Source organism: Kogia breviceps, chromosome 18, assembly GCF_026419965.1.
Source record: "Kogia breviceps isolate mKogBre1 chromosome 18, mKogBre1 haplotype 1, whole genome shotgun sequence".
Lineage (NCBI taxonomy): Eukaryota > Metazoa > Chordata > Mammalia > Artiodactyla > Physeteridae > Kogia > Kogia breviceps.
The window spans coordinates 58,346,439-58,373,901 of NC_081327.1; the positions used below are offsets into that span (position 1 = coordinate 58,346,439).

Consider the following 27,463-nt stretch of genomic DNA (forward strand, 5'->3'; position numbering starts at 1 on the left):
TAGAAAAAGGCAAAATTAACACTAGCATGGAAAGAATTTTAAGATGGGATGAAAAGTACAGATGAGGTAGACAAATTTTTAAAATCAAAATAGAATATCATGAAAAATGATACATCAATAGATTTGCAAACTTAGATGAAATGGACAATTTTCTAGAAATATATATAAAAGCTAACTCGAGAATAAAAAAACCTGACTAAACCAATAACCATTCAAGAAACTTGAGTCAGCAGCCAAAAGTCCTGCCTCCACAAAGGACACCAGGAACAGATGATTTTGCAGCCAGATTTTACCAAACCTTAAGGGATGCATGATCCCTGTGTGACACAGACTATTTCAGGGGACAGGAAAGAGGGAAGGCTGCCCGGTTTGTTCCATGAGGAACCAAAGACCTTAATGGCAAAGCAGCTAAGGTGAGTCTAACAGAATGAGACACAGATGCAAGAATCCTAAATAAAGTATCAGTAAACCAAATTCAGCAGTTTATAAAACAAAACACTGTTACCAATTAGGGGGTATTCTAGGAATGCAAAGACAGTGGAAAAACCTATCAATGTAATTATCACATAGCCGATGACAGGAGCACAGCACAATCATCTTAAGGAATGCCCCCCAAAAAGCATGGATTCCTGCTCAAAGTCCTCAGCGAATTCACAGAGGGAAACTCTTCTAATATGGGAAGGAGCGTGTGTGTATATATATATATATATATATATATATATATATATATATACACACACACACACATACATACATAAAACTACAGCAAATAGAATTAATGGTAAAACTCTAGAAGCAGTCCTATTTCAGCCAGGAACAAGACGCGGGCCAGCTTTCACTCCTATGATGGCTCATTATACTAAAATCCTACCCAACACAGTGACAAACACTGAGAGGCATAATAATCAGACAGGAGGAGGCAAACTTGATCTTGTGGACGGCGTGACTGCATAGAAAATCTCACCACCCACTGGGAGTTAAGTTCAACAGTTAATGAAAACAAGGGCACCTACACCTCAGCAACAGCCAATAAAGAAGACAGAAAAGAACACTCAGTTCACAACAAAAGCTAAGTACCGAGTAGCAAGGCTGACAAAAATTTACAAGAGTTTTATAAAGAAAAACCACAAAACACTAGTAAAAGACTTGAATAAACAAAGACGTACTATGTTCCGGGAAGGAAAAACTCAGTATCATAATAAAGCCCAGTATCTTCAAATTAATCTATAAAATCAATGAAATTGCACTCAAAATTTAAAAGTTTTCATGGAGATATAGCCAAGGATGTTCACTGAAGCACTGTTAACAAAGCATAAAAATGGAAGTAACCTAAGGGTCCAACTCCAGGGTGGTAAGTTAATCTATTTATTCCGTAGGCATGTGGCCTGCACCCTGGGGTGTGCGACGTGGCAGTCTGCAGACACAACAGAATTCCACACAGCATTAAACAAACCAGAGCACACAACCAACGGGGGGAGTGAAAATGCAAGTCACGGAACGACACACGCTGCCATCAAACCCACTTTGAAAACACACAAGACCACACTGTGTGGTGTGTTTGTGTGTGGACATACAAAAGGATAAAAAATAGAGGAAAAATTTATGCACCAACTTCAGGATAACGATTTTCTTGGAGGAAAAGGGAAGGGGATCAGAGACCCGGGGTAAGATGTATCTGGACTATTTCAAGAAAAAAAAGGAAAGAGAGCAAAAATATTAATGCGAATGGGGCATAGGGGTGGTTTTTTACTGGTCTCTTTACTTTTGGAACATCTTATGCCAAAAATAAATAAAAGTAAGGATCCCAGAGAATGGCCTAATCATAAGATGAAAAAGCTTATTGTTACTTTCTAGGCCCTTTATCTTTTCAGTCTTCTCACAGGACCCGTCGCTTCCCACAAGACGCTGGAAGACAGGGTTCACAGTTTTCTGTTTCTGCTCCTGGAGGTCCTCAGTGTGAGCCAGGGGATGGGACCCCCGTGCTACACGTGGTCTCCACTCTCCCCAGCTCATCAGTGGGAGGCGTTCACCTCTCCCTTTTCTTTCTTTCCTTAAATTCTCCTCCTTTCCCAATGATTATGTAGCAAAAACACTATTTTCTTTAATTCCCAGACTAATCATCCTAAAAGTTCATTGAAAAATGCTAAGTTGTGATATTCAGAATCAAAGAAATTTTCTTTTTAACATTTTAACCGGCTACTTTTGAGCCAACTATTTATAACTAAATCGTAACATGTGACAAAACACACTTCTCTACAGAAGAGCCACAGCTCCTCGCGCTGTTAGCCCCCAGACGAGCCGCGCCGCCATGCGTACCTCCTCAGGGACTCTATGAGAACGGTCCGGGAATCGGGGACCCTCGGGAGCTGAGAGGGAACACAGGACTCGGGTGAGACGCCGACAGGGACCCCGCTCTCTGCCGACCCGGCCCCACGTTCACGGCAACGTGTACTGACCACTCGCGGTGTGAGCAGGGTGGGGAGAAAGTGGGACAGGTAGTAGGACCTCCGGAATATGCTGCAACAGAAAAGGCCAGGCTCAGGGGTGCCCCACCTCGACCAGAGGACCCTCAGTGAGGGCACTGACCGTCCACGTCCAGGGCCATCCCTGCAGGCCAGAGCGTGGGACATGTGCTGTCACGTTTCAAGGCTACGACATTATATCACGTTTTCAAGTCTTCTTTCCCACTGTTTTGGGACACTTCACACAAAGGGAACTCTGTGCTGGTGACCACCTGCACCCAGAGTCTGGAGGATTCCAGATGCATGGCCCTGGAACCTGGGTTCATCCGCAGCCACGAGGTCAACCGTGGGAGCTGGAAGCTATGCGCGTTTCTCAGGGGCAAAGCCTTAAGAAAGCTACCCCACAGCTACCCCGTACCGGTAGCAACCAGAATTCAACGTGTTTCGGCGTCACACCAAATTCAACAAAATTTTGCTATTCAACTCCCTGTGCTGCCTTCACACGGTCACCGTTGAAGGATGAACAAGAAAAGTCATCGTGGCCAAAGGGAGGGCCTGTTCTGGTCCCTCTGAACAGTCTGTGCTGCGGGGGACCTGGGCTTTCCGCAAGGGAGCTCATGTCACAGCAGGGGCTCAGCAGCACCTGCCCACCAGCCCTTCAGGCAGCGTAACCCCACCTGGCCTCCAGGACGGCGGCGGGAATCTTCCCCGTGTGTTCAAACACCATGATGGCCTTCTCAACATCCTGGGACGTTTGGCGGTGGGGCTGGCTCCAAGTGGGGAGGACAGAAAAGAACAGAAGATTTAAAAGAAAAGGCAGGAGCAGAGCAGGGCCACGGTTCTGTGGTCGGGTGAGAGGCATGACAGAGCAAGCGGACATGCAGACAAACGCCCTGATACCAGCAAAACCACAAGGAGGGGTGAACTGCTGCCCCGGCCCCAGAGAGCTCAGCACCTCCAGGAAGCCACAGCCACCCCCAGGCTCCACGTGTCTGTGCCCTCCACCCCGCTTCCTGCTGCCCTTCTGGGAGAGACAAGGGTCCCAATGCAAGATTTCCAGGTGGGAAGGTGCCAAGACCTAATTTTTGAGATTTAAAAAATTATGAAATGGCAACTTGTGAACAGCAATAAATCTTAAATAGAAAACTATGTTAAATATTTTAAAGTATTCGCCTAACAGGCCAACAGCAAGGGCTCTCCAGAGACTCGCAACTTTGAAGTAAAAGTGTCTTAGGAAAGCACACACACACCCCATACGGCCATCCGACATTTGGTCTACATAAATATAGTTCACACTTTTTTCTGTAATTCCTAGAAAAACATGACACCGCCCTTCCCCAACTGTTTTACAGACCACTTTGTCCGTGAAACCACGGGAAGGGGGACCTCCTGGAAGAAGCATCCCTGTAAAAGGTGACGCTTGCTGCTGCTCTGAACAGTGTGGATGGATACGACAGGACGAGAACTGGAGCACAGCTCACCCCGGCTGCTGCACACGCACTGGGGCCCAGACAGAAAAGGCTCAGACACGCAGAGACGCTCAGCGACGAGCCCAGGACGTTACCTCGGTGACGTCCCCAGCTGAAGACAAATCCTCATAGAGCCCCATGTTTTCTATAGAAACCTGCAAAGACACGGGCGCACGTGAGGACCCAGACAGGCACTGGCCTCCGCGGAGAGAGAGGAGGAGCAGGCAGCAGGGGAGGCTGGGACTCGCCTTGAGGTCAGCCAGGCGCGTCCTGGCCAGCGCCACGTAGTCGGTGAGGAGGGCGCGGTACTTGCTGGGAACCAGCGGTGGGTGGAGGACGTGCACCTGCGGGCACAGGGCGGAGCAGGTCCATCAGCTGTCCTGACTTTCTGGGGGAGACACTCGTACTGACGGCAACAAAGTTGAAGAATTAGCCAAAGACCCCAGGGCCCCAGCTGGAGGTGGGACAGCCGGAGTCCTGGGTGAGGGTCTCTGCACGGGGTCGGGAGGGGCGGCAGGTGCCCTGCCCCAGAGCCGGCCCCGCCCCCACACACGCAGCCCTCCTCTCCTCGGAAGGAGGCGTCGGGGCCCTCAGGGGCAGCAGGGACTGAGATGCACGGGGAGACCGGACTCCAGGCTGTGTGAGTTACGTCACGTGTATTCTTTGAAATAAAATACGCATTTCTTAATTTAAAAAAGAAGGTGAGATTCATTTTCCAAGTGCCCTGCCCCTCAAAACGAATGCTGGTTATAGTCATCTGATTATAAAAGAAAGCTCAGTGCAAGGCACTTTCTAATCATGAAACTAATGTACACGGTGATAATGTAAACTGGAGCGTGAAGGCTTCCACTCCCAGAAGGAACGTCCACAGCCACTGGGGGCATATTCTTCCAGATCCTTCTCCTTCAATATAAAAATACGTCATTTTAAGAAACCAAACATGGGACCCAGGACACTCGCTGGCCTCGGTGTCCGTGATATGGGGACCCCTCTCTATGCAGGTGCCAGGCCCCCTTTGCTCACTCACCAGCTCCTAGGACCACACGCAGCTGGTTTCTGGGCATTTACTGTAAGAAACATGCCTCCCCAGGAGTGCACCGACACCCCAGAGTGGCGTTTGCACTCCGTGACTGTCACTTGCAGGGCTGCGCTGAGCCGAACATGCCACCGGCCTCTCACCTGCAGGTACCGGGGGGCCTCGAAGGGCACGAGGTCAGACAGGAACTTGAAGAGGAAGACCAGCGCCTTCTTGCTGCAGCCGTGGAAGCCCCTTGTGCTCCCGAAGGCAGCCTGTGGGGAGGGTGGGCATGAGGCGGGCAGTTCATTTGTCTTTCGGATGGCATGGCTGTGGCCTAGCTAAACAGATGGACCTAAAATTTATTTAAAAAATTAAAAATACATTGCTGTAGAAAATGGTAAATGTGGTACCTTTCTATGAGCGTTAGAGACAGGATTTGTTAACTACCCTGCGAGAGCCCCTTCCTCACAGGTGAATTCATTCCACTCCAGCCCCAAGCCCATCTGAGTGGACGAGATCCCTGCAGGGGTGGGCCCTCGGGCAAAGTGCCCAGGCCACAGCAGGAGAGTGCACTCTTATAGAACCCAGGGCACCCAGGGGTGCTCCGGGGCAGGTAGGTTCTGAAGAGATGTCGGCCCTGAATCTGTCCCGATGAGCCTGCAGAGACCAGCACTCGCCTCACGCCAGCCACAAGAGGCCCACCTGCCACACCACGAGGCCCAGGGAAGCTCCTCCAAAGCACACCCTGTGGTTCTTCTGAACAACTGTGCCGTCAGACAGACGACAGGCACAAAGTCATCAGAACGAGCACACAAGGCCGACACCACTGGACCTACTGTCGGAGCACTGAGTGGACTCGGCTAAGTCCCTCAGTGCTAGGACTGTGGACGCAGTCACTGAGTCCACACGCGTCCAGCAGGAGTCCCTGGCCCACTGTGTGGAGCTGGGGGAAGCGCGGGGCCAGGAGGGAGCTTCATTCCGCGGAAGAAAGAACTAAACCCACCATCTCTACGGCACACCAGGCACAGAGCCCGGTGGATGCAGAGAGGCGGGCTCTCCAAAGAGGCCACAGCTACGCCACCCAAAGCTTCTGCAAAGAACAGGGCTCGTAAACCCAAATCCACAACACGCCCAACCTTCAAAGCTGACGTCCCAAAGATGGCCGCCAGGCCCGGCCAGGCTCAGCGGCCTGGGAAGAGAGGCGAACACGCGCAGGTGGCAGGAAACAGGGAAGAGAGGAGGCGCTCCCCCACAGACGTGAAACCAATCACAGCGCAGCACGCTGTGCAAAAAAAGGCAGCTGTGTTCGTTTTCACCCTTTCCTGTTGGATTTCACTCATTTTCTCGTGAGAGATGGCAGGAGGCCCAGTGAGGGAGATGGCAAGCTGAGCAGTGTCGGCAGAGCCGACCCCAGCGGGAGCGCAGGTGGCTCACCTGAAACCAAGCGGCGTAGGACGGGAAGGCGGCTGGGCCCTCCAGCGCAGCCTGCCGTGCAACCAGGAACGCCAAGACCATGCTGTCCAGGTCACAGCTCTCGAACGCATGAGCCAGCAAACGCGACACCCAATCTAGGTGAGAACAGTGGCACGGCTGTGGACGGGGACTGGGGCGGGGGTGGGAGGGCAGGCAGGACAGTCCGCTCACCCAGCACCGACCCCCAGGGCCTGGGTGGCGGCCCGCACGCAGCCTAGCAGCGGGTACACGGGCAGGCCGACAGCAGAGGGCGGTCCAGAGGGCACCGGCTGGGCAGGCGGGAAGGGCTTCCATCCTCACTGAACCAGACACAGCGATTCCACCCGCAGGCTCGCCCCAACGCCGGTCCACGGATCACACGCGCACACACACGCACAGAACACAATGAGGCTCCCATCCCCACGCACCATTAATGAGCTGCTGTGCGTCTGGCAAGCAGATCACCAGTGTGGACACGCAGGACAGCACGTGCTGCCAGTTCACCTCCCGTGTCTCCAGAACTTCTTGTAAGTGGCCCATCAGCTCCTCTGGGCTCAGGATCACGAAGAGCTGAAACCAGAGTGTCAAAGCTGGACCCTCACCTCCCTCTCACTCTGCATCGGACACAACCTAGACTTGAGACACCTGCCCCTCCTGACCCCCATGGCCAGCAGTGGCTGGAGGGAGTTCTCATTTGAGGACAAGGTGCTTTGCCCAAGTGACAAGTTCAGTCTCTGGACCCGGATGGCGGTCCAGCCACGGACGGCCGTGGCTGTGGCATCTCCTGGGACCCACAGAGCCCGTACAGCAGGTCTTGGACCCCACCCTGTGCACTTACCCTACGGTACAGGCCACTGAGCAGAGGCGGGGTCCTTGCAAAGCTCCACTCTCTCTGCATCTGAACAGCGTCGGAAACTTCATTCAGGAGGAAATACACAAAACGTCACATCAGTAATCATCAAAAATTTCAGTATCAATAAAGTACCTTGTTTTAATTTGCACTTTTCCAAATGTATGTGAACTTCACTATTTCTCCATTTTCCAGCCATTTTTGTATGTCATGAAATGTCTGTGTCTTTGGTAATCCTTGATCATATCTGCTATAAATATCCTCCAACCCATCAATTACACTTTAATTTTGCTGCTTTTAAACTTTCACTGAGTAAGCAGTCAGCGAGGACATGTTGAAAGGACACGGTTGGAAAGCATGCATCAGCCAGGCCAGGCCCTCCGGAGGGGCAGAAGCCTCTGTCGGGGGCTTCCCTGTGCCCCTGGATGCAGCACCACAGAGAAGGTGCCATCGGGAGCCTCGCAGACTGCCCACCCCTCACGGGACAGTGCGTCAGGCAGAAGATGACTCGGGTGTTGGACACCTTTCAGAAAGCCATGCACCCACACAGAAAATGCTGACGTGAGCCGCAGAAACAGAACCTTGGAATTCACAGTATGAGCACTGTTTTAAAAATCTATCTAGAAAAGACAGGAAGGGCTTCATACTAAAGATATTCTACTTTGGCAATAATGGGTGACGCTTCTTTAATTCTAAGTTTTCTTTACGGGAAAGTGTTGCTTTCAAATGAGAAGATGTTTAATGACAGATGGACTGTCCTCCCAGCATTAACACCTGCGGCCCGAGCTTCTGTCAAGGGAGGCACCCAGGACGCCAGGACCCACCTTTCAGCACAGGCTTGTGGGTGAGGATCTGGGTCAGAGTGTGACAGAAGAACCTCTTTGGAGACTCGGTTGAAATTATACTTCGATACACGTGTCCACTGAACACACCGAACCTGCAGACGCGGCAGAGGATCTCAGGGGAGGAGACCCCTGCAGGTTCCCACCACTCAACAGTGTCAGCACCTGACCGCGGCACCTCACGCACGAGGAGTGGCTCACTGGCAAAGCAGCCCGGGACCTGCAGGCCCCCGACTCCAGACCCCCAGCTCAGGCTCACAGGCTGGCCCTGCCCACGCTTCCCCAGCCAGGCCTGCAGCCAGGCTGCCATGCCGCAGACGGAAATGGAATCCAGGGGAGCGTCGCTTCAACAGGACAGAATCAAAGGCAATGGAGTCGCCGTCACATGGAGAAGCAAGAAGGTCAGAGTGAGGTCACAGAAGGCTGGGCCTCGCAGGAGGTGACGGAGACCACAGTGACGACAGCCAGTGGCTGGACCCAGGCCCAGCACACGTCGCAAAGCCTCGGTCTCCCCATCTGTGAAATGGGAACCAGAGGTGGCAGGGCCATGGTTCCCATTGAGCACCTGATCCTGCCCCGGCACATGGAGGCTCTCAACCGCACCTGGAGCCAAGGACGTCCTTCTCCCGACAGGAGAAGCAAGAAAAGGAGAGGGAGCAGGATGTCACTGACAGGCCAGGAGGGACAAAGGGAGACTGGGACCAACAGCAGGGTGTGATGATCAGCCCCACCCGATCCCTCAGGGGAGAGAATCCGGGGCCCTAGCAGCTATGTGAATTGCCCAGGTCACAGGTGCATTGAGGAGGCTCCTAGCAGGATGGCCACCCAGACTGGGAGGGGACGTCTGACTTTAAGTGTTGGCAACTAATTAAAAATCGTGAAAAGTCGCGATCTGACTCTCAGGACAAGTCTGAGCACGGACTCAGCACGTCGTGAAAATGCATAAAACATAGAACAGAGCAGTGTTTTATATGCTGATTAGTAAAGTACTCACCCAGCAGGTTTGAGAACTATTAAAGTAATCGTGGAGAAGAGGTAATCAAGAGCAAAATAATTGAAAAATGGAAAGAGTAACAAAGCCCGGAAATGCTGGGATATCTCCTGGGTTCCCAGGAGAGAGCCAAGGTCCAGGTGGCCTCACCCCATGTTACTCTGAAGCAAACCTGACACCCCAACGTCCGCTCCCCAGGTACCTGGATGCGCCTCCACAGAACCAAGGGGAGCAAGTGGAGGGTCCTGCGGGGGCAGGCATGATGGGCAAGGTCTCCCCGGCTGGGACCCCAAGGACCCCCTCCCCTCAGACCCAGGGGTGGCATGGTTCCCACAGGAAGGGCCTCATCTTCAGAGGACTTCTAGTGCTTTCCAGCTCCCAATGTCACCAATGGCAAAGGACCACTGGGCCTTCGGGAACGACCAGCATACCTGGACCACTCAGCCGGCAGGCCCACCCCCAGAACTTACCAGCAGCTCACTGCCTTGTGTGCTGTGGACCCCTCCTGTATCCCAGCCGCCAAAGCTTCGAGCGCAGCTGAGGCAGAAAACAGACATCAGCATGTCGTCACCATCCATCATAAACAGCCCCGACCAAGTGCTTCTGGGCAAGTCAGGTAACGGACACCTTGCCATCACAGGCCTCCTAGGCCCCCGCACCCCCCGACGGACAAGGCCTGCAAGATACCAGGTGTCTCAGTGGTATCAGACTTAAGCCTGGAAAAGCAAGCACAATATGTAGGCAAGAAAATGCTTCCCTAATGAACCATTCAACTGGTCACCTCTGCTGCTCTGGAGATCAAATGTGAAGCCACCAAAACTGACAGCAGGACAAAAACAAGCAAGTCGGTGAGTTTAGACCCAATCACAACCGTGAAAGAGGCCTCCCAGGAGCAGCACTGAGCTGGACAGGCGGCGAACCGCAGGAATCCCTAACCAGCAAGGGAGGCCATTTACAACGTGGGCCACAGAGCCACTCACAAGCCAGCATCCTCTCGAGAACAGCAATGGCCACCTGTGGGGACAGAACACTGCAGTTACACAGGGGCACAAGCGAGCCAGCCGTCACCCCGAAGTAAAACAAGACCCGACTTTACAAAGAGCTCGTCTCCAGATTCCCCCTGAGGCACAGCCCAGGATCTGGGCCGTGGGGAGGTCTTTACGAGAGCCGTGGGGGAGAGACCACCGCCCAGGCCCGTGCCCGTGCCCGTGCCCTCACATCTGCTCTCAGGGAGCGCCCTGTGGCGACAGCAAAGCGGGCTTCCCCGTACGGAGCGGACAACCACAGCAGAGGCCCCTCGTGCTGCAACTACTGCCCCACGAGGCCTGGCGTCCTCCCACCTGGGACATCCACTCTGGCTCCACGGTTCCTCTCACATCCACGTTCTTCTGGAATCCCCTCAAAACGAGCACTTGCACAAAATCTGAAAGCCACAAAACCAAAGCATTTACATACACTGTGGTCTCCAAACAGCCGTGAACCACACAGACCACCAGCTTCAGAGGGGCCGGCAGGGTGCAGACCTGCGCAGAGCTGGGGGGACACCGGCTCCTGACCCCAGGGAGCCCACCGACCACACCACCAAACCCAGCCAAGCAGAGCCTCTTCCCCGAGCCACACTCTATGCGAAAAGGAAACACAATCCATCAAGTTTATAAGAAGGATTTTCTCACTGAAAACAAAAAAGTATCTTCTAAGGGTTTTACACGTGGCCTTCCTCTCAGCCAGTCTCCTACACCAACCGTACACGGACGGTTCTAGGGCTCGGAAACATTACACTGTGGGGAATGAGGCAGGAAATGGACTCATACCTTCTGAAAAGGTTACGACCAATGGGACTGAAGTTAAAAAAAATTTTGTCAAATTTCAATTTAAACTTAATCTGGGACCAGATTACAGGATTCAGGAACTGGAAATAATTCAAATCACCAAGAAAGTTATAGGAAAAAGGAATGCACCTTTTGAAAAGGAAAACAGTCCACAAACCAAGTAACTGTAGGGAACCCCTCCCATCGAGCTTTCCGTTTACTTGTGGACTGCATTCCTTCGGCATGACCGGTGATGGCGGGCCTGCTGACTCGGAGAGAAAGGGAAGGTGCCAGAAGAACAGGGTGTGGCGCTGCCCAGGCGTCCACAGCAGGCCAGCCCTGCTCACCCAGAGTCCCCACATTCAGATAAGGATTCCGGCCCAAGCTCCCACTTTGCTTCTCCTGGGCACCTTGTAAAACCACCGCCTAGAATTGAGCCGTGGGAAGCCAGTGGCCACTGTACAAGCACTGGTGCCTTCTGCTGTACCCTCTCCTGCTCGCCTGTGACCTGGACAGAGGACGGCCCATCCCCAGCTCCCTGAGATCTGTAAATAACCAATCTGTGACCCTACGTCCTTTGCGCATCGTCTAGGAAGCACGTCTTCAGCCTAACCAGCCCTGGACTCTCGCTTCCCCAAAGTGGGAGCTGGGAGGCCGGGGGAGCCACCTGCCGCTGCTCGCAGGTCACAGGTGCACGTCCTTAACACACCAGCTCCAGCCCAACCCATCGGGTTAACAGGCTGACATTTCCACAACTCAAGTTCAACGCAAACCCACAATGACAGGTACGGACGGCCATGACTTCCTGTTGGAGTGTGTGGGCCACTCTGCTTCCCACGGATCGTCACAGCAGAAAGCATTCCCACTGGTCTAAAGCAATTGTACCCAAGAACCCACCTCTGCCGTGAACTTACCAGCAAGCATAGCCCTGGCGAGGTCGGCGTGCTGACAGGGTGCCTCTGTCTGCTCACACAACAGGCGCAGGTCCCTGGAGAGCCAGGCCACCGTGGCCGGAGAGTCGGCGTGGCTGGGGGCACAAGCACACAGCTCACCTGACCCCATGATTCCACTTTCACACTCACTCCACTGACAGCGAGCTAGCGACTACCTCAGCCTTCCCATCCCAAGTCACAACGGGGCCAGCAGATGTACAAGGGGCGTCAGGAATGGCTGCCACTGATGTTAAAAATCATCACTTTTTTCAAATACTTTATTTATTTGGAGTAGCTTACTATTCTTGGGGGAAAAAAAATTTCAGTAATAATAAACAGTGAGAGTAGCAATAATGGGCTCTAGACGTCAGCAATGCAGCATCCCTGTAGGACAGTCCTTGTCTGGGCACAGAGAGGGGTGGGGGAGCCCTCACCTGCCTCACCTGTCAGATTTGTATTTCCCTGGAGAATAAGGAAGATGAGCATCTTTTCACGTGCCTGCCTCCTTGTAAATCTTCTTTAGAGAAACGTCTACTGAAATCCTTCGTCCATTTTTAAATTGGATTATTTTTCTCCTTGTTGAAGTTTAAGAATTATTTTATTCTAGATACTAGGTTCTTATCAGATATATGATTTGCAAACAATTTCTATGCATTATCTTTTCATTGTTTTGATAGGGCCGACGCACCAAAGTTTTGAAACTTGATGAAGCCTATATGACCTATTTTTTCTTTTGTTGCATAAGTTTTCGGTGTCATATGCAAGAAACCCCTGCCTGATCCAAGGTCATGTAGATTTACCCTCAGATCTTCTTCTAGGAGGTTTATGGTTTTAGCCCTTAGGTTTAGATCTCTGATGCACTGAGTTAGTTGCCATCTGTAGTGTGAGGTAGGGTCCAACACCATTCTTTTGCATGTAGATGTCCAGTGGTCCCAGCACCACTGTTGAAAAGACCGTTTCTCCCCATTAAATGGTCTTAACACTGTTGTCAAAAATCAACTGACCACAAATGTGTGAGTTTACATCTGGATCCTCAATCCTATTGTCAGTCCTTATGTCAGGACCGCACTGTCTTGATAATTAGTCTTGTAGTGAGCTCTAGAAACCGGATGTGTGGGGAATTCCCTGGCAGTGCAGTGGTTAGGGCTCCACACTTCCACTGCAGGGAGCACAGGTTTGATCCCTGGTCGGGAAACTAAGATTCTGCATGCCTCACGGCATGGCCAAAATTAATTAATTAATTAATTAAAATAAAAACAGGATGTGTGAATCTTCCAATTTTTTCCCTTCTTTCTGAATAATTTTTGGCTATTCAGGGTCCCTTGCATTTCCATATCAAGATTAGGACAAGCTTGTCAACGTCTATAAAAAAAGCCGGCTGAGGGCTTCCCTGGTGGTGCAGTGGTTGAAAATCCGCCTGCCAATGCAGGGGGACGCGGGTTCGTGCCCCGGTCCGGGAAGATCCCACATGCCGCGGAGCAACTAAGCCTGTGTGCCACGACTACCGAGCCTGCGCTCTAGAGCCCAAAAGCCACAACTACTGAGCCCAAGTGCCATAACTACTGCAGCCTGCACGCCTAGAGCCCATGCTCTGCAACGAGAAGCCACCACAACAAGAAGCGCACACACCGCAACGAAGAGTAGCCCCCACTCACTGCAACTAAACAAAGGCCTCACACAGTAACGAAGACCCAACGCGGCCAAAAATAAAAATAAATAAATAAATTTATTTTTTTAAAAAAAGTCGGGCTTCCCTGGTGGCGCAGTGGTTGAGAGTCCGCCTGTCAATGCAGGGGACACGGGTTCGTGCCCCGGTCCGGGAAGATCCCACATGCCGCGGAGCGGCTGGGCCCGTGAGCCACGGCTGCTGAGCCTGCGCGTCCAGAGCCTGTGCTCCGCAACGGGAGAGGCCAAAACAGTGAGAGGCCCGCGTACTGAAAAACAACAACAAAAAGTCTATTGCTTAATTCCCAATACTGTGGATTTCCCAAATTTTCTTCTGTTGATTCTATGCAGTTCCTTTGTGGCTTGAGAACATGCTTAGTCTGGTTTCAACCCTTTTAAACTTATTCCAGCTTGGTTTATGGCCTGAACTGTGTGGCCTATCCTGGAGCCGGGCACCACTGGGTGGGACGTTCTGCGGGCGTCAGGTACGTCAGCCGCGAGTGCTGCTCTCTCTCGTCTCCGGGTTGTTGCTGGTCTGAGCAGGTGATCCACCTGTTACTGAGAGTGGGGGACTGAAGGCTCCAATGATCATAGTTGAAAGTCCATCTCTCCCTTCAATTGTCAGGTTTTGCTTCATATATCTGGTGCCCTGACATCAGGCGTGTATGCTAGGAGATACGGTTTTCATGTAGTCAAGCTGATCAGTCTTTCATGACTTCTGGATGTGAGCCACGTGTCACGCCACCACTGGTTTCAATAAAGCGTTTTCAACTGCACTTGACAGTCCCCCAAACTAGACATTCTCTGTTTTCCCTGACCAGAGAATAAACATGTAAACCTCCAGCCTTCTGTCGACCAGGGGAGGAGTGATTGCCTGGCTGCCTAGAGCAGAGAAGACAATCCACCTACAGCTCCAAACACTTCTCATGTGTGTTCTCAGTCAGCTCATTCTGAGCCCCCGTCCCCTTCACCCCATCACCCAGAGGCACCCGGCGCCATAGCACCGCCAGCTCACTTGCTAAGTCATTCACCACCAGTCCCTCCACCTCCTGCTTCTCCTCCCCTAGACTCGCTCAACCTTATGGGGTTATTCCTTCTATAAAACCCCCTTTCTGACTCTTGGTGGGATTTCAGGAGGTAAGAGTTGCACACATTCTATCAATCATATTTACCTGAATGTCTCTTCTTTAGTTTTTAAAAATATTTTATCGTGTTGTACATATTATACAAAGAAAACGTTACCAAGTCTGTGCATGATGAAGACTTCAGTTATAACAAATGTTCTCTTTAAATAATAAAGCAACTGCTTCTCTAGGTGATTTTTGGCTTTACATGTAAATAAATCATACTAGATAAGAAAAAATAAATCATCTAATATGAATTAAATTTCATGTTACATAAAATTTTAATTTTTAACTTAAATGTTCAATGTACTTTAATGGTAAATAATCACTGGTATACCTTTCCAGCAGCTCTTGGAGGCTTACAATGTTTTGAACATGAAGGCGCCACACAGCTTCAAGCAGCAAAGAATTCTGCAGAAAATGACAGAAACTATGAGTCCTTCATGCACACATTTTCCTACAAGACATTCAGCCTGTGTGTTTAGCCACGTGCTCTCCTGAAAACCAAGCCTCCCAACACTCACATCACCACCTTCACCCCCTCCCCGCAACTGCCACCATCATTCCCAGGTTCAGGCTCAGGCTTGCTCTCTGCCCAGCCTCTAGCTTAGTCCACTTCCAGGCCTTTCTCCACTATGGCCAAAGATTTCAAAATGTAACTGGCCAGGCCAATCTCTCCTCTTCTTTAGAACCCTTCCGTGGCTCCTCCAGCTTTCAGGACAAAGTTCAGACTCTCGTCTGTCCTCCCAGGGAGGTCCCCCAGGCTATAGCACTGATGTGCCCACCCCCTCCAACAAGAAGCCCCAGTCAGACTCGGCCCCAAAGCCCACAGTGCCCTCCTCTTCACCCGGCAACTCATGCCTCACACCCCATGCAGCTTCCTTCCAGGAAGCCCTTCCTAACCAACCAATCAGCCAGGGCCGCCCACTCTTCTCTGCTACCTGCAAACACCGGGACCACCCCAATCCACGTGCATTTAGCTAGTTACCAACAGACGCAGGGGGCCATACCAACGCCTGACAAACAACTGAGCTCTACACTGTATGCTGGATAAAGGGGGGAAAAAACCATGAATGCACCATCATCTTGTTTTTTTTCTTTCCTTCTTCTATATACTTAACTGATCTCATTTAGTAACTAAGTGATAACTTTCAACTATTCAAACATCAGTAAATCAACTACACTCCAATAAAATATTAAAATTAAGAAAAAAATCTACAGGCCTACTGAATTCAAAATGTTTCAAAACAGAACAGATAAGGGAATTCCCTGGCAGTCCAGCAGTTAAGACTCCACTCGCTCCCAATGCAGGGGGCCTGGGTTCAATCCCCGATAGGGGAAATAAGATCCCAAAAGCCACGCAGCACGGCCAAAAAAAAAAAAGAAGGATTTTAAATCACTTTAAATCACATTTTTCTAGTTTACTATGCTACCCTGGGAAATTGTTCATCATAATATACCTAAGAAAGCAAAACATGATGTTTCTGTGCATAGTCTATGCTAATACATATTACTAATGATGGGTGAATGTTGACCAATATGGTGATGGATGGTCCTGCCTTCCCATCCACAGAGGCGCCCCAGTCTCTGTAATTAATGCAATGCTTGCTGGAATTCCTAACAAAACGTGGGGATTTTACTGGCTCCACCAAAATCAACAGAACACTGCTTGAACACCCTAGAGTCAGAGTTACAATCTCAACTTTACCTGTACTTTCCATAATTCTTGACAGAAGGAAAGACGGGAGAACATGCTTTGTGCTAATAAATTCTGAGCGATCTCAAACAAGGAAGACAGTTTCTTCTGAAAAGAGAGATTAAATCTTTTCTAAGAAACGGTATTAAATGTCCAATTTTCCCAAACAGCTGAAGAGCAACTCGTGCTGCGTCTTACCCTCTGGTCCGGCGTCAGCAGCACCTTGGGAGGGGGCCCCGCATCTGCCTCACAGACCCGCACGAGGCCAGAGGCCACCACCTGGCTGGAAAGGACAGCTGCTGGAACACCCAGCTGCATGGCTTGGTCGCGCAAAGCAGAGCCTTAAAGATGAGACAAAACACAGACACACACAACAAAATGTACAACTGAAGGAGATTGGTTAAATGCCTTCTCCGAAGCTCTAGCACCACACAAGATTGCCTTTTGAAGGGGAGAAGAGATCTGGGGGGAAGCACAAGGTATGAAAGTAAGACAACTTCAGTCTGATTGAAGAAGCTCACGAGAAACAGGGCAGCACCTGAAGCCCATGGTTGCATATACATATCTGTGCGTTTTGTATGACAAAAACAAGGGAGCTTGGCAGATACATTCTGACCAAGAACTTTAGCAACTCTTTCCAAAGGAGCACAATAAATTGAGAACTTTTAACAAGTTTCAGTTTTTTACAGTTACCACTCCCACAACCGTACGTTGATGTTTGACTGGGCGCGGGGTTTGGCTTCCTGATGCCAGCCACACACATGGTGGGCATCGCATGCCACAGATGTGCCCAATCCCTGGGCTGCCAGGTGGAAGCTGGGCCCACAGGCAGCCACCCGCCTCCTGAGGACCAGCCCCTGGTCTGTACTCAATAAAAGGAGAAATGCTGGGCAGCCTGGATATAGAGGATGCCAACAAAATTGTTTTCTAGTTTATCTGACTTCCAAAACTAATTTTAAAAAACCAGGAAACTGTATCACATGCCCATTACCTTCAAGGCTTTGAAACACAGACCACTACAGAAGTGAAAACACATGCAACAGTTGTAAAGGTTCCAAGTGACAGCACTAGATACCATCCACCACTGTGGTCAAGAAATAACTCATGGCAGAAATGTGGAAAATGCTCATTTCTAGCCATTTATTTCCGATTTGTGTCCATGGGGAAGTTTATCCCTGTTTTTATTTACAAGGCTTTTATTTTTATACAAATATGAATACGTATGGTAGCTACTACCTTCAGCAGGAAAAACAACTGAAAAATTCTTGAGTTGAGAGTCTACTTATATTTCTGTGGTCAAGGTGAAGAGCTTCTTATCTAAGTTCTTATGCTCTGATCCAAAAGTCCACACAAGGAAGTGTGTGGCTGAGCTGGTTCCCTGCACCCTGCACAGTCTGTGAAATCCAAGTACAGTTCCGGCTGAGAGAAGCAACACTGTGACCTTCAGGGATCAGCTGCCAACCAAGCCCGGGGTGTAAGGTTATCAGAGGAGAAATTTAAAACAAATTAGTGAATTAGTTAATACAGTCATCCCTCAGTATTCCAGGGGGATTGGTTCCAGGGCCGCCCATGGATACCAAAATCCGCAGTTGCTCAAGTTCCTTACACAAGATGGCGTACTGTGTGTATATAACCTAAACACAGCCTCCAGGACACTTTAAATCATCTCTAGATTACTTATAATACCTAAAGCAATGTAAATGCTGTGTAGATAGTTGCTGGCACACAGCAAATTCAAGTTTTGCTTTTTGGAACTTTGTGGAATTCTTTTTCCCCCTGAATATTTCCATCCAAGGTTGGTTTAATCCACACATGTGGGACCCATGGATACAGAGGGCCAACTGCATCTTTCTGAAATGACAGTCATTACATAATAAAAATGTGGAAGACCAGAAAATAACTTATTTTTGTTATTCCCACAGAACTCTCCCTGTCTCGCATTCTCAGGGTGGGGTGGGGGACCTAGAAACAAACAAGCAGACCTCGATTTTTACACACTGAAGGTCTGTGGTGACCCAGCACCCAGAAAGTCTATCAGCACCATTTTTCCAACAGCACTTGCTCACTTGGTCTCTCTGTGTCACATTTTGGTAACTCTCACAATACCTCAAGCTTTTTCATGATTATCACATTTGTCATGGTATCTGTGAGGCGAGATCTCCGACATTACCACTGTACCTGTTTGGGGGCATCACAAACTACACCCACAGATGACGGTGAACCTAGTTCACAAATACCCTGTGTGTGCTGACTGCTCCACCTCCCAGCCGCTCCCCTGTCTCTCTTTGTCTCCTCGGGCCTCCCTCTTCCCTGAGACACAATACTGAAGTTAGGCCAATTAATAACCCTACAGTGGCCTCTAAATGTTCCAGTGAAAAGAAGAGTTGCACATCTCTCACTTTAAATCAAAAGCTAGAAATGACTTAGCGAGGAAGGCATGTCGAAAGCTGAGACAGACCCAAAGCCTCTTGCACCAAACAGTCAGCCAAGCTGCGAAACCGAAGGAAAAGTTCTTGAAGGAAATTAAAAGTGCTACTTCAGTGAACACATGAATGATAAGGAAGCCAAACAGGCTTATGGCTGATATGGAAGAAGTCTGAGTGGTCTGGACAGAAGATCATACCAGCCAAAACGTTCCCTTCAAAGCCTGATCCAGGGCCGGGCCCTACCTCTCTTCAATTCTATGAGGGAGGAAAGAGGGGAGGAAGCCGCAGAAGCAAAGTCTGAAGCCAGGAGGAGTTGGTTCATGAGGCTGAATGACAGAAGCCATCCCCACAGCACAACAGTGCCAGGTAAAGCGGCAGGTGCTGATGGAGAAGCTGCAGAAAGTCCTCCAGAAGCTCTAGCTCAGATCACGCATGAAGGTGAGTACGCTGAACCACAGATTTTCTATGTAGAGGAACCAGCCTTCTACTGGAAGGTGATGCCACCCAGGGCTTCCACAGCCAGAGAGGAGAAGTCAGAGCCTGGCTTCAAAGAAGAGGCTGACTCTCTTGTTTGGGGCTAATGCAGCTGGTGACTAAGGTGAAGCCAATTCTCATTTACCATCTGAAAATCCTTGGGCGCTTAAGAATTATGGTAAATCAACTCTGCCTGTGCTCTAAAAAAATGGAAAACAAAGCTGTATGACAGTACATCTGTTGACAACATGGTTTATTGACTATTTTAAGCCCACCGTTGAGACCTACTTCTCAGAAAAAAAAGATTCCTTTCAACTGCTCGTTGACAATGCACCTGGTCACCCGAGAGCTCTGTTGGAGATGGACAATGAGATTCATGCTGTTTTCATGGCTGCTGACACAACACCCATCCTGCAGCCCATGGATCAAGGAAGAATTTCAACTTTCTACTCTTATCATTTAAATAATACACTTTGTAAGGCTACAGCTGCCGTAGATGGTGACTGCTCTGGTGAATCTGGGCAAAGTGAATTGATGGCCTTCTGGAAAGGATTCACCATTCTAGATACCGTTAAGAACATTTGTGATTCATGGGAAGGATGTATCAAAATCAAAATGTTGACATTAACAGGAATTTGGAAGAAGGTGATTCCAGCCATCATGGATGACTTTGAGGGGTTCAAAAATTCAGTGAAGGAAGTAACTACAGATGTGGAGGACATAGTAAGAGAACTAGAATGAAAACTGGAGCCTGGGGCTTCCCTGGTGGCGCAGTGGTTGAGAGTCCGCCTGCCAATGCAGGAGACACGGGTTCGTGCCCCGGTCCTGGAAGATCCCACATGCCACGGAGCGGCTGGGCCTGTGAGCCACGGCCACTGAGCCTGCGCGTCCAGAGCCTGTGCTCTGCAACAGGAGAAGCCACAACAGTGAGAGGCCCGTGTACCACAAAAAAGAAAAGAAAAAAAAAAAAAACTGGAGCCTGAACACCATTTACAATAACCGAAGCAACGTAAGTGTCCATCAACAGGTGAATGGGTAAAGAAGACGTGGTACATATACTCAATGGAATATGACTCAGTCATAAAAAAGAATGAAATAATGCCATTTGCAGCAACATGGATGCACCTAAAGATTATCAAAGTAAGTGAAGTAAGTCAGACAAATGTGGTATGATATCACTTACGTGTGGAATCTAAAAAAATGATACAAATGAACCTATTTACAAAACAGAAACGGACTCACAGACATAGAAAACTTACGGTTACCAAAGGGGAAAGGGGGGCAGGGTGGGATATATTAGGAGTTTGGGATTAAAATACACACACTACTATATATAAAACAGATAAACAGGGACTTCTCTGGCAGTCTGGTGGTTAAGATTTCACCTTCCAACGCAGGGGATGTGGGTTCAATCACTGGTTGGGGAGCTAAGATCCCACATGCCTTGGGGCCAAAAAACCAAAACATAATACAGAAAAACTATTGTAACAAATTCAAGAAAGACTTTAAAAATGATCCACGTCAGGGACTTCCCTGGTGGCACAATGGTTAAGAATCCACCTGCCAATGCAGGGGACATGGGTTTGAGCCCTGGTCCAGGAAGATCCCACATGCCACAGAGCAACTAAGCCCGTGCACCACAACTACTGAGCCTGTGCTGTAGAGCCTGTGAGCCACAACTACTGAGCCCACGTGCCACAACTACTGAAGCCCATGCGCCTAGAGCCCGTGCTCCACAACAAGAGAAGCCACCGCAGTGAGAAGCCCGCACACTGCAACGAAGAGTAGGCCCCACTCACCGCAACTACAGAAAGCCCATGCATAGCAACGAAGACCCAACACAGCCAAAAATACATAAAAATAAATTTTAAAAAAATGGTCCACATCAAAAAATCTCAAACAAACCCCCCAAAAACACAGATAAATAACAAGGACCTACTGTATAGCACTAGGAACTGTACTGGATGTCTTGTAATACCCTATAATGGAAAAGAATCTGAAAAAGTGTATCGAGAGAGAGAGAGAGAGAGAGAAAGAGAGAGAGAGAGAGAGAGAGAGAGAGAGAGAGAGAGAGAGAGAGAGAGAGAGAGAGAGAGAGGGCGCGCGCGAGCTATCTATATATGTGTAACTGAATCACTTTGTAATACACCTGAAACGTTAAGTCAACTATACTTCAATTTTAAAAATTACAGAAATTGAAAAAAAAAAAGTAGAGCCTGAAGATGTGACTGAATTGCTGCAACCTCATAATAAAATTTGAAGGATGAGGAGTTGTGTCTTGTGTCTGAGCAAAGGATGTGGTTTCTTGAGATTGAACATACTCCTTATGAAGATGCCAGGAAGACTGTTGAAATGACAACAAAGGATTTAGACTATTACATAAACTTAGCTGATAAAGCAGCAGCAGGGTATGAAAAGACTGACTCCAGTTTTGGAAGTTCTACTGTGGGTAAAATGCTATCAGCCGGCATTGCAGGCTACAGAGAGAGGACTTGTGAAAGGAAGATACGGCAGACTTCATTGCTGTCTTGTTTTAAGAAATGGCCACAGCCCCCCAGCCTTCAGCAGCCTCCACTCTGATCAGTCAGCAGCCATCAACACTGAGGGAAGACCCTCCACCAGCAAAAAGATTACGACTCTCTGAAGGCTTAGATGATGGTTAGCATTCTTAGACATAAAGTAGCTTTTTATTTTGAAGGTTTTTCTGGTTTTTTAGTTTTATTTTATTTATTTTAGTTATTTATTTTTGGCTGCATTGGTTCTTTGCCGCTGTGCGCGGGCTTCCTCTAGTTGCAGAGAGCGGGGGCTACTCTTCATTGCGGTGCGCGGGCCTTTCATTGCGGTGGCCCCTCTCGTTGAGGAGCACGGGCTCTAGAGCGCAGGCTCAGCAGTCGTGGCACACAGGCCTAGATGCTCCGCGGCTTGTGGGATCTTCCCGGACCAGGGCTCAAACCCGTGTCCCCTGCACTGGCAGGCGGATTCCCAACCAGTGTGCCACCAGGGAAGCCCCAATTAAGTAGTTTTTTGAGTTTTAATAATAGAGCATTTTTAAATTAAGGTATGTACATTTTTTTTAGACATAATGCTGTCGTACACTTAGTAGACTACAGTATTTATTGTGTAAACATAAAGTTTATATGCATCAGGAAACCGAAACATTCGTGGGATTCGCTTTCCTGCAATATCCGCTTTCTAGCAGTGGTCTGAACCCAAACCACAGTCTCCCCAGGTCAGCCTGTATCTCTAGCTGCCTGCTACACTTCCTTACCCAGCAGAGCCTGTTCTCACCACTTCCAGAAACGAGGGGCACATTTGTCCCTTTTTTCCAAGGGTAACTTTGGTTCCTACTGCTTCTGAGTCCGATGCTGAGTCACTGTTTTTAAACAACAGCCTCATACAAGCAAGTCACAAAAACTTGTGGCTGGTGACCACACACATAAGCAGAAAACCATTACCTGGGGGAATTTACACATCTGCTTGTTATAAGCAAATCAAAGTCACTTTACGTACAGCAAAAACAAACACAATATTGTAAAGCAACTATACTGCGATAAAATGTTTTTAAGAAAGTCACTTTACATAAACCTCTTCCATAACTCAATCTGTTAAGAAAATGAAGCTCTAACTTACCTATCCAGGAACTGGAAAGGCCAGTGTGGGCCCCAGGACCATCATAATCAATCACCCGGCTGAGACACAGCTGTTTACCGGGAGGACCTTCTACCTAGAAACCAAACGCCAAGCACTCCATTTTAAAGTTCAAAAAAAAAAAAAAATAAAAAAAAATAAAAAAAATAAAAAAAAATAAAGTTCAAGCCACGTCCTGAGAACAACCCAAGTGCACACAGTGCTTGCCTACTGCGCTATTACCAAATATTTTGAGGTAAAAAAGCATTTTAAAAGGTGAAACTTTCTGAAGGCTTTGAGAACTACCAGATTCCTCTCTGGACTGTTTTACCTCCAAATAGATACATGCTCCCGGTTACTTTACTCACCTGGACAGCAAACTTAATGGGTGCTTCTCCCAGATACTCACGAGGCTTGCCAGGTGTCTTTTCATGAAGATGATGCTTGGCGAGGCTCAAAAACCCCAAACCAAATGAGCTTGCAAAGGTGAAACCAACTTCCACTCACCTCAAGCACAAGGTCCCCCAGGTTTAGGTGGCTCCTCAAGAGGCGCACAGCCGACTGCATGACCTTCTGCTCACCTTCAGGACCCAATTTCTGCCTCTTGACCCTTCCCGCTAGGGGAGAAAATCAGTTTGAAAAAATTACAGCACTCTTTAAAAACTCAGGCAAGGAGACACCGTGCCACCCTGTACCCCCGGAGGTGATGCACCCGGGAATGTCACTTCCATGGGATTCCTGCCAAAACCACACAAGCTTAATCTAGTCCTGAGACACATCAGACACATCCAACCGAGAGACACTCCTCCAAACACCCAGGTCAGGAAGACCCAGGAACTGTCACCCTCTGGAGGAGACCAAGGAGACGGGAGTAACTGCCACGCGGGAGACTGGTCAGAAAAAGGACATTATGGGGAAAACTGGTGAAATCTGAGTGAAGTGTAGTTTAGCTGGCAGGATGGTACCAACGCTAGTTTCTTGGGATTGATCCTTTCAAAGAGGTTACGCGACTCTGGGGCTAAGCTGAGCTGAACAGTTACTGTCATCCAGGCTACTGGGGGCGGGGGTCGGTGAATCTTAACTCCATACCTTCTGGAACCACCCCTCTTGGCCACTCGTTGGACAGAGTGGACAGAGGGCTGCCAGGAGGGGACAGCTCAGGGTGGGCGTGCGGGAGGAGGAGGGCGGGAGGAGGAGGGCGGGGGGGGGGTTGAGGCGGGACGGGCGGGGGTCGGGGTGAGGGGTGGAAAGGCCGGCGTGAGGCGGGGACAGGCCGGGGGGTCGGGGTGAGGCAGGGACGGACGCGGGTCGGGGTGAGGGGGGGACGGGCCAGGAGTCGGGCGTGAGGTGGGGACGGACGAGGGTCGAGGCGAGGCAGGGACGGGCCGGGGTGAGGAGGGAACGGGTCGGCGTGAGGCGAGAACTGGTCGGCGTGAGGCGGGGACAGGCCGGGCGTCGGGGGTGAGTGGGGAACGGGCCGCGGTCGGGGCTCAGTGAGGGGGAGGACGGGGACGGGCCCAAGGAGGCTGGGGCGGGAAGGGGTCTTGGGGCGCCGCGCCCACCTACCCAGCAGCTCGGCCCAGGCCCTCCTGCGGCATCCGTGCCCCGGGTCCGAGGTAGCTCCCTGCGCCCGGGAGGTCGACATGTCGCGAACGAACCACGGCCGACGTCTCGTCTCGCGGCTCCTGGCCCGCGTTGCCTTCCCATTGGCCGCGGACAGGCGCGCAGCCATTGGCTGCCAGCTGCCCGGCCACACCCCCCCCAGCAGGGCGGAGCTTAGGTAGCCATCTTGGTGGCGGCGCGAGACGGCCATCTTGGTGGTGGCGGGAGCGTGGGATGACGGACCCCTGGGTCAGGTCGGTATCACTGACGTTGGAGGATTGCGGCGCTGATTCAAATGGCGTCACAGGCGAGAAAACTGTGTCATCCCTTGTGCATTATTCCTGTCGAGATGACCCAGAGCTGGGCATGAAGAAACAATCCGACAAACCCAAATCCAGGGAGACGCTAAAACCGCGCTGCTAGTTGGAAACCGTGTAGGACAAGTCTGCGCCCTCGTCTCCCGCCGAGCCCGGGGCGGTGGTGTGACTGCGGAGTTGAGGCTTGCTCTGCCTTGACTTCGATTCGGTGTAAACGAGAGGCCGCCTGGTGGACAGCACAGCTCACCCTGGCCGAGCACACCCAGGGGGTCGCACCTACAGGGGTCACACCCACAGGGGTCACACATGAAGTCCATTTCCAGCCTCTCTCCCCTCTCTGGAGGATGGGGGGGAAGGAGGGCTGAAAATCCCAGGCTTGTAACCATGGCTTGGGCTTTCTGGCTTTCAGCCCCTGTGCCAGAGCCAACCAGGAGCCCACCCAGTGTCCACTTGTTAGAGAAAAAGATGCTCCTAGTATTCTTCCCACTTAGGAATTTACAGGGGTTTCAGGAGGTCTGTGCCACGATAGGCACAGAGACCGACATGCATTTCTGTTATCTCACAATCACTGTGCAGCCCCATGTCTCAGTGTCTAGGTTTTCACACAACGTGGTCCCATCGGCCGTGAAGACCTCGCGGGTGCAGGCAGGATGCCCTCAAAGAGCACTCACTGCCACCTGCTGAACTGCTTCCAAGTGGCTGGAAACGCCAAGTTTGCGTGCACGCCAAGACCACCCTGCATAACTGCTGCTGCCCAGCCCAGATTGGGGGCTGCTAAACTTGGGTAAACAAGGGTCCACTGGAGGTGGGCCCTGCTAGACAGCACGTGGCCCTTGGGGATTGCAAAAAGCGGCCACGAGTCCTCCCTCTGACTCCATCTATTCCATTTGGGCTGGTGATGGCACAGGAGTGACGTGACACAAACAGGAGTTTGAAAAGAGCTGGTGCTGAGAGCCACGTGCCTCCAAGGAACACACCTGAGCCAGCCTGCTGAGGACCACCCACGTGGAGGAGAGATGGCTGCCCAGCCAGCAGTCCCATGCCCTGGCCAGCAGCCTGCCTGCTGCCAGAAGCTGGAAATTAGGCCATCACAGGCCGTCCAGCTGCTGACTACCCACCAGTGAGGTAAACAAGGGGGAGAGGCTGGCTGAGACCAAAACTGCCAGAGACACACACGACTGCTCACTAAGCACACAGCTTAGGAGGGGAGGGGAGTGCCCACATGGCCTTGTAAGCACTGTGAAGACCTTGGCCTCCACGCCAAGTGAGCAGGGCCCTGGCGGGTGCATGTCATGAGTTATGCAGCTGGTTGAAAAGAGACTGTAGGGAGGCAAAGGCAGGGCACAGAGGCCAGAGAGATGGACTCAGGACCCAGCCCCACCTGGGCCCACCAGGCTGTAGGAACCAGTAATGGCCAAGCAGCTATCTAGGCAGGGACATGGCTCCATCCACCAGCAGACAGGCTGCCTTATGACCCCGAGCCCACAGCCGCCCCTGGACACATCCCCGCCCACCAAAAAGCCCAAGACCTGGCCCCGCATATCAGTGCACAAGCACTAGACCTTGGACCCCAAAGCCCTGCAGCCAGAGAGCCTGGGACCCAGCTCCACCCACCAGTGGGTGGGCACCAGCTCCAGAATCCCCTGGGCCCAGGCCCTGCCCACCAGTGGGCCTGCTCTAGCCTCTGAACCAGCCTCACCCATCAGCAGGCAGACAGCGGCCCCAGGACAACTGCAGCCCCAGAGCCAGCCTTGGTAGGATCGAGGCCAGCTCTGAGACACCTTAGGCCCCTCAACTAGCCACCTAGGGATCCAGCCCCACTCTCCAGCAGGCACAAGCTTTGGGACATCCCCGGACCCCGCGGCCAGCTGTTTCAGGAACTGGCCCCATCTATCAGCGGCCCAACACCACCTCTGGGACCCCTGGGCCCTGCAGCCAGACGCCAGGGCCTGGCTCTGTCTGCCAGTGGGCCTGCACTAGCCCCAGGACCTGGCTTCACCCATCGGTGGGTGAAGCTCCGGGATCTCCTGGACCCTGGCCCTGCCCACCAGTGAGCCAGCACTAGACCCAGGTTCCGCACGCAGCCACCTCATGACCCAGCCCCGCCAAACACTCATTGGTGAGATTTCCAAACAGAAAGTGGTCTTTATGCGAAATGATAGTTCTTTTCTAGTAAGTTGTTCCATGCGGTTAGCTTGTATTTGACAATTTATAACACTGATCAGACAAGAGTAGGGAGATGTTTATGTCACAGAACAAGGTGATTTTAGGCAGTGTTCTCAGTGTGTCCAGACCAGTAGTAGCCTCAGCATCACCCAGGTTTTGTTAGACATGCAAATTCTCGGGCCACACCTCAGACCAAAGGAAACAGAAAATAATCTGGGAAGGGTTCCAGACACCTAGGTCTTAACAAGCCTTCCTGTGGATTCTGAAGCATGCTAAAGTGTCAGAGCCATTGCTCTAGGAATATAAAATAATTGTGATGATCTGCAAACCTCAAGTGCAATGGTTAACATAAAATAAATTTTACCCGAATGGGCAGGGTCATCACTAAAAATGTGCTGTTGCTTTGTGAACGAGGAAAGGTCAGGTTTATTTCATTCACTGCTATACCCCTATCAATTAGAACACCTCCAGCATTTAGAAATGCATTGACAAATACTAGCTGAGTCAAATAATTTTTTAAAAGAATCTGTTGTTTGGGCTTC

General features: G+C 50.6%; 1 protein-coding gene across 7 annotated transcripts in view; it reads right to left on the bottom strand.

Annotated features, from left to right (window-relative positions):
- Positions 1–24,733, bottom strand: part of FANCA (FA complementation group A) — a 52,300-nt gene extending 27,567 nt beyond the window's left edge. For 4 of the 7 annotated variants that reach the window (XM_067019484.1, XM_059045891.2, XM_067019483.1 and 1 more), the window contains exons 1-19: positions 24,403–24,733; positions 23,344–23,453; positions 22,840–22,933; positions 16,508–16,650; positions 16,322–16,417; positions 14,951–15,024; positions 11,807–11,919; positions 10,425–10,507; positions 10,065–10,098; positions 9,555–9,621; positions 8,076–8,188; positions 7,240–7,316; positions 6,830–6,971; positions 6,384–6,517; positions 5,111–5,221; positions 4,180–4,275; positions 4,027–4,086; positions 3,140–3,228; positions 2,317–2,517 (exon numbers count right to left, since the gene is read on the bottom strand). In XM_067019484.1, the coding sequence (XP_066875585.1) occupies positions 2,317–2,517; positions 3,140–3,228; positions 4,027–4,086; positions 4,180–4,275; positions 5,111–5,221; positions 6,384–6,517; positions 6,830–6,971; positions 7,240–7,316; positions 8,076–8,188; positions 9,555–9,621; positions 10,065–10,098; positions 10,425–10,507; positions 11,807–11,919; positions 14,951–15,024; positions 16,322–16,417; positions 16,508–16,650; positions 22,840–22,933; positions 23,344–23,453; positions 24,403–24,649 (2,084 nt within the window). In that variant the 5' untranslated portion in view covers positions 24,650–24,733. The other 3 variants (XM_067019485.1, XR_009332322.2, XM_067019487.1) reach the window with 3 other exon arrangements.
- Between the last annotated feature and the right edge of the window lie 2,730 nt (positions 24,734–27,463).